Source organism: Pseudonaja textilis, chromosome Z (genome assembly GCF_049901715.1).
Source record: "Pseudonaja textilis isolate UNSWEBS1 chromosome Z, rPseTex1.2, whole genome shotgun sequence".
In the NCBI taxonomy this organism is placed as follows: domain Eukaryota; kingdom Metazoa; phylum Chordata; class Lepidosauria; order Squamata; family Elapidae; genus Pseudonaja; species Pseudonaja textilis.
The window spans coordinates 107,815,466-107,827,468 of NC_142008.1; the positions used below are offsets into that span (position 1 = coordinate 107,815,466).

Sequence of the window (12,003 nt, forward strand, 5' to 3'; positions counted from 1 at the left end):
CGTGGCATCATCATGTGATGTATTGGGACATTTTTCCCCTTCAGTAAATTAGGCATGGGCATGGCCAGTGCATGATGCATCCGGCCCATGAGCCTGGAGTTTGACAGCTCTGCTCTTTCACTTCTACTGAAAAAAATGCCTTATATGAGTTTATCTAGTCTTTGTTTCAGAATTTTCATTAAAGCTGCTTACAGGTAATCAGTCCTTCACTTACAACCACAACTGAGATCAGAATTTCCATTGCTAAGTAAGGAAAGTGAATTGTACCCAATTTTACAATCTTTTTTTGGTATGGTTGTTAAGTGGATCATTGCAATTTTTAAGTGAATCACACCGTTGCCAAACAAATTCAATTTGCCCCATTGACTTTGCTTGTCAGAAGCCATCTGAGAAGGTTGCAAATTGTAAGTTGCAAATTGTAAGTTGATATGACCCTGGGATGCTACAATTAATGTAAATACATGTGGTGTTGGAATTTTGAATATGTGACTGTGAGGCAACTGTGACAATGATAAGTGTAAGAATCAGTTATAAGTTTCTTCTTTCACTGCCATTGTAACTTCAAATGGTCACTAAACAAATGACTGTAAGTTGTTGTGACTGCCTGTATTTTCAACAGGCAATCAAACTGTGAATGTTCCCTTTGATCATTATATTCCCTATTCTGCAATGCTCTTACAGGAACTGGAAGAGGTCACTCATAGAGAAGAGGGTATTTTGTGCTTTCAATTTAGTTAGAACAGAGTGGAACAGTTGCCAAGAGAAAAGCTTCAGCAGTAATACCCTTTCCATGCCATGGATTATGTTACAACATTGTATAAACTATTTTTTATTTCTTGAGTCTACTTGTTTTGCCATTAATCTGCATTAGGATGTGTATTTTCAAAGGATGCATAAATTGTGTTTCAATCAAACCACATTTTTAATGAAATTTTGTTGGATGTACATCATCCAAATAAACATATTATCAACATTTTAGGCTGAGTACGAATTTAGATTATTTCATTACGAAATGTTGGATCCAAATCCATTACTCATAACAATACTAAGTTTTCCTGAGAAAGTAAGATAAAAATCTGATTTCATTTTGATTGTATTCTAACCTTTATTTTTTTACTTTAAGTGCACTACAGTATTTTACATAAACAAACTTTCATAAATATGGCTATTTATCAGTATGTTTTTATATATATATATCTGTAGTTGTTTTTCCCTGTTTTATCTGTTGTGTGTCACACAGTTACTTTTGTTGAGATAGCTGGCTGTATATTATTTATCTGTCTATCAAATTTATATAATAAACTTCATCTAACATAAGTCATATGTCAATTAGATCAATCAATCATTCAATAGAATATTGCAATTGAAAGTATTTGCTGGCTTGATTAAATGCCTAGGCAGAAGATAAAATGCAAAAGGGTAAAATAGATTAAATTGACATAACCACAATATTCCAAGTGATCTTTTCAGGGAATGGTGCATTGTGTTATGTTGTATAATCTGCAACGAATACTTATAATTAAGGAAAGCCCACTAATAGCTACTTTATCTTTTTCGCTTTATTATTGCGTCTCTTTTGTTTAGTTCTGGCCTCAGCAAAATAATGTAGCATTTGGGGAAAAAGATGAAAGCCAGAAGTCCAGTGGTAGAAGCCAACATAGAGAAGATTTTTACTACCACCATGTATTTTCCCTTAGTGCTCAAGTATGTAGGAATAAAGGATATCCAAACACTGCAAAAGACCAACATGCTGAAGGTGATGAACTTGGCTTCATTGAAACTGTCAGGTAACTTCCTTGCTAAGAAAGCCACAAGGAAGCTCACAAAAGCCAGGAAGCCCATGTAACCTAGGACACAATAGAAAATGGCAGTTGACCCGTCATTACACTCTAACACAATTTCTTCAGCCATTGAGTGCATATCAAAATCAGGAAAAGGGGGAGTAGTAGCCAACCAGATAAAGCATATAGCTGCTTGAATAGAAAAACAGAATAGAATTATAGCATTGGCTAGTTTTTTTCCCATCCACTTTCTCATTCTAGATCCTGGTTGGGTGGCAAGGAAGGCCACAATGACAGTAACATTTTTTGCTAGCACACATGAAACAGCCACTGAAAAGATGATTCCAAAAGCCATTTGGCGGAAGAGACAAGTCAACTTCTGGGGTTGGCCAATGAAGAGTGATGAAGACAGGAAGCAGAGGAGAAGGAAAACAAGGATGGTGTAAGTGAGGCTCCTGTTGTTGGCTTTGATAATAGGAGTGTTGCGATACTTTATAAAAATCCATAATATCCAAACTGTGATGAAAAAAAAGAAATATGAAGAAATAGCTAACGCCATTCCCAAGGGTTCCTCATAAGACAAGAAGGAAAACATTTTAGGGATGCATTGATTTTGTTCCTTGTTAGGATAATGATCTTCTTGACAGGAGTTGCAGGCTTCCATGTCTAAAAGAAAGAAAAGTTGAAATGTAAATGTTGTTGTTTAACCATGTCTGACTCTTGTTGATTTTATAGACATAGAATAACAGAGTTGGATGGGACCTTAGAGATCATCTAGTCCAACCCCCTGCTCGAGCAGGAGAGATAGGAAAGTGTCCTCTATGCTGCCTTGTCAACCACAGCTTCTTTCAGTTGTTGGATGTTCAACATTCAGCATTAGTTTTGATCAAACCATATCACATCAAACCATATGTGAATAAGATTTTACAAGTTCTGTTTTTCAGCTGCAGAATTTATGCCAAGGTATGTTCTTGATATCTATTACGGAATCAGAATCCAAACTCATAAGGTTATCCCTATAGGCTGATGCCATAACAAATTGAATAATATCTTTCCCCCTAAATGTTGCTCATACTAGTACTGCCCACAGAACTTGGAAGAATAAGACTATTTGAAAAGCACTTAGATACCTGATGATGCCATCAGCTGGGAAATGAAGGCTTAAGATAAGAATTCTGAGATCCCAGAAAAACATACTGAAGCAAAATTCCAGAGCAAATGAATTATCTTAAGGACATTAGAATTTGATAGTTCTAAATGAATTGACAAGGTATTATTCTTAGATAAGTCAATGTAAACAGAAAATTTAAGATTTTAGAAAACTGCCACTTTGATCTCATTTATTTTTTATTAGAACTGATCTACACAGAAGGTTTAACAATATGATGGATTAGAAATATTATACCTGCTTGAGGAGAAACCTTTCCTTCTGAACATCGAACACAATCATAGCAGCAAAATGGCTTCCCTTCTTTCTTTTTCTTATGACAACCAGGAGGGCAGATGACATTGCAGAGAGAAAGGGGTATTACCTGTTTGAATAGAATGAAGATAATATTACCAAGAAATAAATCATTTCAAAATCTTTGGTTTTAAGTATAATAAATATGGTCTCTCATCGAATAAAAACATCATTTATCTGAGTAATGTTCCTTTGGATTTGACAAAAGTAGGAATTCGTAGGCATTGTGTTTTCTGATGTGATTTCCATTAGTTTATATACCCAAGGTAGTAGCTATATATAGTAATTTGCAATACATTCAGTGAATTTTTAAGACAATCAATTTAAGTTGCCTTTGGATCCACTATTTATATGGCTGCTATAAATCTCATTTCACCCCTATGATGTTCCTCATTGGGTAGAATTAGTTAGCAAAGAATTGTCTAATAAGGTCAATTTTAGAAAATCTTTTATAAATGAATGTTTGATCCTAGAAATGGTAAGAACTCCCACCTGATTAAAGTTGCTAGGCCAGATGATAGAATCCTCACTGACACTGAACTCTGTACCTTGACCTGTCCAGGGATTCATTTTTCCAACTTTTATTCTAGTAAATGATTTATTAGGAAAAGTTATGACATTTGTAATATCAAACCCAACAGTAAATTCTCCATACTCATTCAAGTGAATGAGTTCTCCAGCTGTGTTGTTAAATGAGAAGTTCTTTAGTATGTGATGGAGCTAGGAGAACAAAATTCATAACTAATTTAAAACAATAATTCTAATTTAGAGAGCTTTTTTTTAACTTATGGCTCAGTTATTTACAGCATAATTCTTGGTATGCTTACTTAAATGTTGTAATCCTCTCTGCTCGATAATAGTTAAAACAAGATATATTAATCCAATACTATTAGATTACAATAATTATTCGAAGAAGCTGGCCGGCATGAAGGGAGGAAGACAGGAGATGGAAGGTTGCACGGTCACCAGAGTGAAGGAGAAGGGGTGCCCTGGCGAAGGGATTAGTGAGGAGGAGCAGCAGTATGACTGGAAGATCTGCCTCTGGGGGCTGGAGGCACAGAAATGGCTGCTCTGCTCTCAGGCACTGGTGGCTGGGCTGTGCGGGTAGGCACGGAGGTGGCAAAGAACCTAGCACTGGCTGGCATGAATGCGCTGACGCAGAAACTGGATGAATTCTTCACTCACTTTGATATGGTCTGTCTGGAAGTCCTCTTGAAGATGGACCAAATATGCAACTAGTTGTTTAAAGATATGATAGATTCTCTTGAACTGAGTGCAAGTCCCAATGACTACATAGACATGTTTATTGGATGGTCTTGGCAATAATACAAACTTTGCTTAGAAAAAGAGGGTTTGGAAAGTTTGGGGTATCTGTTTGTGCCTACTGCATATTAATTGAATTAGACGAGCTTCAAAGTACAATAGGAAATATCCCACTGATTTACTTAATATATTGTCTATAGGATTGTCCATGGTTATACTATATTTCTATGGGTACATTGTTCATGGGTACATATACATTTTGTCCACAGCAAGATTTGTCCAAGTTTTATCACAACAAATCTTTTCAAACAGGTCTGTAAACATAATGCTGCTGTTGAAGAATTGTTTCTGAGGGGCATATAATTAAATCTGCTGAAATGTTTCTTGGCCATTTACTTAAAGTCACGTGTGTGTTTATGTAAAATATCAGACCAAACACTCCTCATTGTTCTTCTACTCACAATTATCTGTTGTAATTTTCCACTATTTTAAAGTACATTTATTTGTGCAAAAGTTCAATATAAAAATAACAGTGAATGACATTGAAAATTATTGTGGAGGAACTGCATGTCCATATGTTCTTCAGAATATTAAGAGAGGATATATATATATATATATATATATATATATATATATATATATATATATATATATATATATATATATATATATATATATATGAGGTTCTCGTGGGTATTTGTATGTGGATCTTTGGTTATTCGGGTTTTCTCCCACGTAAGATTGGCAGTATCAGGCAACGTTTCGATGAAGTCTCATTCATCATCTTCAGGCTTCTGTCTTCAGCTCTGTGCTTCTCAGAGTGATGTGAGCTTGCAGCTGCTTCTTCTTTTAACTGCTAGTGGGGTGTGACTTGATTGGGTGGGGGCTTGGCTGTGTTCTGATTGGGTGGGGGTGTGTTCTGATTTGTAGGGGGTTTGGCTGTGTTCTGATTGGTTGGGGGGTTGGCCGTGTTCAAAAAAGAAGAAACGACCTCTTCCCTGGTCCAACACCTCAAAGCCACAGGACATGAGATTGACTTTAAAAATACCAGAACTATCGCCAAAACTGAACACTTCAACAGCAGAATAATCAGAGAAGCCATAGAGATAGAAAAACGCCCACACAGCATGAACAAACGAGATGACACCTCCCGCCTACCAGCCATTTGGAAACCCGCCCTCATGAACAGACGAGTACCTAACATGAAGAAGGACACCAGACCCACACCCATGAGAGCCACACAAGATGCCACCACCACACTTCCATGTAGAAAACAGACTCACACCCACTCAGAAGATGAGACACGACCATGGACCAGAAACTGCACTGCAGCTGCATCACTACCCACTTCAAACCCCTCCGAGCCATACATGAAGCAAACCGACACCCACTATGAAGATGCAGCACGACCACAAACTCGAAGCCAAACAGCAAGATCACAGCTCACCAACTCAAATCCCCAGCAACTAAGACTAACCTGAGCACAACCAAGCCCCCACCTGAACAGAACATGCCTCCAGCCAATCAGAACACGGCCAACCCCCAACCAATCAGAACACAGCCAAACCCCTACCAATCAGAACACCCCCACCCAATCAGAACACAGCCAAACCCCCACCCAATCAAGTCACACACCCTCTAGCAGTTAAAAGGAAGAAGCAGCTGCAAGCACACATCACTCTGAGAAGCACAGAGCCGAAGACAGAAGCCTGAAGATGATGAATGAGACTTCATCGAAACATTGCCTAGATACTGCCAATCTTACGCGGGAGAAAACCCGAATAACCAAAGATCCATATACATATACATATACATACATACATACATACATACATACATATCCACAAACATGCAATATTTACAAACTCATTTGAGTTAAAAGACAATGACCTGCAATGATGTCTTAATTTGTTATAGATATTTAAGAGCTATTACCTGCCATGGCTGCAGAATTCTATTTTCTATTCCCCTTCTGGCAAATGTTTTTTTGAATGCTGAAATGCTTGAATCAATGATGGATATAGAATTTGCCAAGGCATAGGCTGTATTGTAAATACTGTAACTGTGGCCAGTCATGCTCATTTCAAAGAAAGGCCCAGGTAAGCTTTCCAGCCTCTCTTCCCCAGTGCAGCTGTTCTCAATGTTTTCCTGAATATTAGTGTTTAGAAAGGAACAACCAAATGCCTGCTCCCAAAATGTCTGAATGAAGCCATCTCTCTTGACCAGATAGGGATTTAGGCTCTGAAGAAAAGCCTGGAATTCTGGCATTTCATGGGTGTGAGGTGTAAAGGCTAAAGCACCATGGAAGATTTCTAGATTCAAATCCTTATGTAAAACCAGTGCTGCAAAATCCAATTGTACTGCCATAATCCACACTTTACCAAATAATTTATCATCATCAGTATGTCCTGAATTCAGCACAATCATCAGAGATAACATGGTCCTAGTTTCTCCATGGACAAAAATAACATTGGCCTCACTCTTTATAACATCTAGTAATATTTTGTGCCATTTTATTTGTGCACTTGCATAGTCCTCGAAAAAAACTAATACAGAAATCCTTGCAATGAAGGCAGGACAGATGCCATTTTCAAAAAGTATTGGAAGCATGTTCTTCAAAAAAAGCTCCCCACCATCATCATTGAAGATCATTAGGCAAATCCATTTCCATCTGAAATGCAGAAGTAACTGGACAATTCCTTTGTACTGATAAATTTCATTTGGTACCAGCTGGTAGAGAGAAACAAAATGGGACTGATCCCTCATCATGGGAGCAAAATCACCATAACTAAACTGGGATTGAGGAAAAAAGTGAAATCATTTCTTAATTACCTTTGGAATTATATTTTATTCCTTTTGAAATATTAAGAACCTCTGGAATGATTAAGTTTTGATCACATTCACATCAAAATACTACTTATAGTTTTGCTTTTGGAATATCAAAATCAGGCTAGGTATCTGGATGGATTTAATATAAGAATTTGAAATTAATTATAAGAACCCTTGCCTTTAGAAAATGTAGTTTAGTTTTGGGGGAAAGTACATAAGATGGGATTTTGAATATCAGACATTGGAGGAAATCACACAAAAAAGCTAAAGATTACAATTAAAGGGAAAAAAAATAAAAATTACATGCTATTAGAGAATGGCTATTTCTATGGAGATTTGTGGATTAAAGATTAAAGATATATAAAAGATGTAGAGGAACATGCTATATTGTATAAGACTGGAATTGATTTGAATGGGTTTAAGCAAATTAGCAAGATAAATTACAAGACTGATACAAAAAACTGGATAAATAAATGAAATTGGTTCACATTTTAGTATTTAAAAGGGGCATGCAAATAAAAAAAACTAGGATGATTTGGATAATATTTGTTTACTGAATTTACAAAAGAAATCTTAAAAATTGATTTTTTTTCTGAGAAGAGACAAAGAAAATGAAAAGAAACTTTGAGGATATTATTTGAAGGGAATAAAAATAAAAATGTTGAAAATACAGAGAAGAAATATAGAGTTTGTTTGATTAAGGTTAAAATAGAACTTTTGCTGTCTAGGGATAAATGATGAGGTTTAAAGTTTTTGTTTGTATTTAAGGGATGAAATACAAAGAAAAGGGGGAATTTGTTGTTTTAAGAGACATTTGTTCTATTTTAAGATAAATTACTAAAATTATTTATTGTGACGAAGGGAAAATTATTTATATTTTTTTCTCTTTTCACTTTTATAGACTTTCTTTCCCCCCTTTCATTCTTTTGTTTTTTTGTTAATTTGTATTAGTTTTTATTTTTCTAATTGTAATCTGTAATAACATTTCTTTAAAAAGAAACACTGTAAGAAATTATTTAAATAATTAAGAATCAGCACCTACATGCTTTGTGAGTATTTAAAAGTGCACATATACCACATTGTTTTCAGTAAATATTTATCAGGTTCTGCTACATTTTTGTGTTGCCTATCTATTTTAAGCTCTTGGCAACAAATTTTAAACAAAAATAACTTTTTCCCAATTTTCTTTCAAGCGTTATTAAAAGGGAATTGAACATAAGTTTAAACAATTTTCAACAACTTCACTACTTTAATTTTAGAATCCAATTTATCTTATCAGCTTATTAAATTGGGAAACTTTTCAGCAATTTGATTCATGGCTTCTCTATGAAGCAGTGACAAGATTCAGTTCCACAAAAGCTGAGTAATGTATTCATAACTATGTTTTTACTTGTACCTATTATCTTGTAAGCAATTGACAAAAATAAATAAATAAAAAATAAAATAAAAAGGTGAATAATAGACATATCTATTGCAGGCTCTGAACTTGCCACTTACAAAGAAATCATTAAGAACTATATGATAATTAATTAGTCTATTTGTTTAACACTAGTCACAGTCAATCAGATGTTTAGATGGGAATGGCATTTTTTCCAACTACTGAGTCCTTCTGAAGGACTTGGAATAGGCAGATGCTTGATTGTATTAAAGCTATTGTCATAGAATATATGCTGATTATTGTTATTGCTAAATATGAGTGTTTTTTTTAACATCTCAGTGAAGAAACTTTCATTCTATTTCCTTTCTGACAGAAAAGTAAAACATTGTGATAAATCTAAAAACTTGACATTCTACTTTCTCTTTATACCTGAGGTAACTTATAGATGTTCATAATGGCAGCCAAATGTCGGGAAGTATCTGTGCCCAATCCCCCGATAACTGCAATCAGACTGCTCTGATTATTGCACTTATAATTAGGAATTAGTGTATGCGTTGCAGAGAAAAAATCTAGGGCAATGTGATAGTATCTCCTGGCACTGAAATAGCTCTCTGAGATGTGGAAACCCAAGGAAATATTAGGCAAGAAATGTTGATTTTCATTGATCTCAGTTACTGCAAATACCAAGGCTAACACATGCTGATAATTCTTTGTCACAACTCTGTAAAAAAGAAGGGAGGAAAGAAATTCCCAGTATTAGCAATTAAATAAATTGGATAGTTCTATGAACTGCCTTCTGTCTTCAAATTGTTCTAATTCTTATTACATAATGTTACTGATTATGTATAGAAGTTCAAATAAAGCAAATCGTGAAATATTTTACCAGTGTCTCTAGAAATAGGAAAGGTATTTATCAAATAGTGGGAGGGAAATGAATACTTAAAGAGACATTATTATTATTATGCTGGAACTACACTATACTACATAAAGTACTCCTGTGAGACATTGAAGTAAATAAATAAAATTTCAATGAAGAGTATGATTTTGATGGAAACATTATATAGCAGTAATTTATATTGCAAGGAACAGCATGGCACTAGAAAATATGACAGAACAAAAAAATACTATAAATACAGTAATAAGACAAGGGAATCAAGAACATAAGAATGAAAAATTGTTTTGAAAGAGATAATATTTACCCCCAAATCAAGAAAATTTAAAATGCAATGCAGAATGTACTTTTAATGTTTACTGACTGAATCATAGAATCCTGGTCAAGGAAGAAGGAAGAGACTAACTAAATTACAGGATGTCCAACAAAAGATTTCTCATCTCCATTTGAATGTATCCAATAATACATAGATACATTATCTATCTAAGTGACCAGCTACATGTCTTACAGTATAATAAAAAACTATTGTATCATTCATAGGTTTATCAATGAATTTGCTTCTCTTAAAGATTATCTATGGAGATTCTCAGTCATCCAGGTCATGGCTATCCCAAAGATGCATTTTCAAGACCAGAAAGCTTATATTCTATCAGATTCATAGAATGAATGGATTCATGAATGAATTAATACACAAACTTACAAAGGGAGAGTGGGAGCAAAAGAAAGTTCCATGTATCTTGTATACATTATTAAATGGGTTTATACATTCTAAAAGTAGAAAATTAAACTTTTAAATCAATAATCTAATGATTTATTAATATTTGAGATTAGTAGTATAACACAAACAGAAATAATTGACAGTGTATGAAGAAAATTGCACAAATAATATTAAAAAGAACAGATTCATTTTAAACAATATTCAGCCACAGGAAAAAGAAAAAAGAAAAATATACAGATTCTGGCTGCAGGGATGAAAGCCAAAATAGTGGAAGTTTTCTGACTTAACAGAGACAAAGAGAGATTTATAAGATTTGTTATTCATATACAGTATATATGTACTAAAGTGGAAGAACTCTCTCCAAGTATCACATATAGAAGAAATACATACAGAGAGGGTTTCCTGAGTTTTTTTTAAAGCTTGTACATAGACTTCTAGTCTGTGTTCCTTTGCTTCCTCAACCAATATTTTGGAACTGGAGACTAAGATCATATCAAAGGATAAACATTTTTCTGATCCTAGATCCATATGATATGGTGAAATTCAGTGACTCTTCCATGTTGAGGAGCCCAAGCAAGCCTTGTTGCTTCAAGGGAATCAGGATGGAGTTGTCTGCTGACTCTTAAGAAGGCAATGTCTTGGTGGATTTGGGATCAACTTTGGCAAGGCTTCGCCTAACTCCCCTGGGCTATAACACCAGTAGAAGACCTTAACAAGCCACTGCTTCCATGAAGGTGACACTGCTTAGGCTGAATCCCAATTACGGATTGTGGCTACAAAAGGGATAAAGAGATTTCTTTCTGATATGAGCAAAAAGGATGACAAGTGAGAAACCAAGTTTAAGCTTGGTTGTCATGGTCTGATTTTTTTCTGTATGAGTACAGTTGGAAGTCAGTATGAAAACAGGACAAGAGTAGAACCAGAGAAAGATCAAAATAGTCAAATGGGTTTTTCATTTTCATTTTAAAAGATCTGTTCTGAAGCAAAAGTATTATTAGTCCAAGTAATCCTATTATCTTGTAAGAAACCAAGGAGAAAGAAACAAGCAAACAAGTAATTAAAACAATTTATAAACTGTGAAAGAAAGAGGAAAAGCAGATGTGTCTCTGAAAAGCACACGAGTTTTGCCCAACTTAACAAATAAATGCTTTAACAGTCTTGAGATAATTATATCTATAGCTGTATACATCTACATCTATACATCCATACATTTATATCTATATCTATATAAAACTAATACATACTTACATTGGAGAGTCAACATCAGGGGCAGGATACTCCTTAAAAGAAAACTGATCTATAAATACTATCATTTGAGAAATGGTGCTACCAATCACAAAGTCACCACTTGTAAAATATTTATGAGGAATATAGACCCTGTTCTGAGTAGCACAAATAGCATCAGTATGTTCCCAGAATTCAAGGCATGGCATCTGAAGGAGAGAAAAAACTAATATTTTCAGCCACCCCATCTTGCTTTTCAGATCTTTCTAGGTGCACCACTCTGTCTTTGCAGTTCTATTTTATCAGATATATAGTTCTGCTTGTCCATCCTGAAAGGCATCTGACTTAGGTGTTGAAATATTTGAAGCTCTTGACAAGTTTTCTTCCCTCTAAAAATATAATAAAATCAGAAAATGATTTTTTTTAAAAATGTGAGTAAAGGAGTCCTGGATGAAT

General features: G+C 34.8%; 1 protein-coding gene across 1 annotated transcript; it reads right to left on the reverse strand.

The window, feature by feature from the left end:
* Window positions 1–1,545: 1,545 nt before the first annotated feature.
* LOC113451000 (vomeronasal type-2 receptor 26-like) lies at window positions 1,546–11,636 on the reverse strand. The gene is made up of 5 exons (XM_026722349.1): window positions 11,572–11,636; window positions 9,143–9,434; window positions 3,736–3,963; window positions 3,187–3,313; window positions 1,546–2,447 (listed from the first exon to the last, which is right to left on the reverse strand). Exons 1-5 carry the CDS (start codon window positions 11,634–11,636, stop codon window positions 1,546–1,548), a joined length of 1,614 nt encoding a protein of 537 aa, XP_026578134.1.
* Between the last annotated feature and the right edge of the window lie 367 nt (window positions 11,637–12,003).

What these genes read in the sequence shown, in the direction of transcription:
- LOC113451000 (XM_026722349.1), bottom strand. Translation starts at nt 11,636, where the DNA reads ATGATAGTATTTATAGATCAGTTTTCTTTTAAGGAGTATCCTGCCCCT. An exon ending in CCTGATGTTGACTCTCCAAT is followed by an intron (nt 9,435 to 11,571) that starts GTAAGTATGTAT and finishes TCTTTTTTACAG; the next exon opens with AGTTGTGACAAAGAATTATC. An exon ending in GGCCTAGCAACTTTAATCAG is followed by an intron (nt 3,314 to 3,735) that starts GTGGGAGTTCTT and finishes CTATTCAAACAG; the next exon opens with GTAATACCCCTTTCTCTCTG.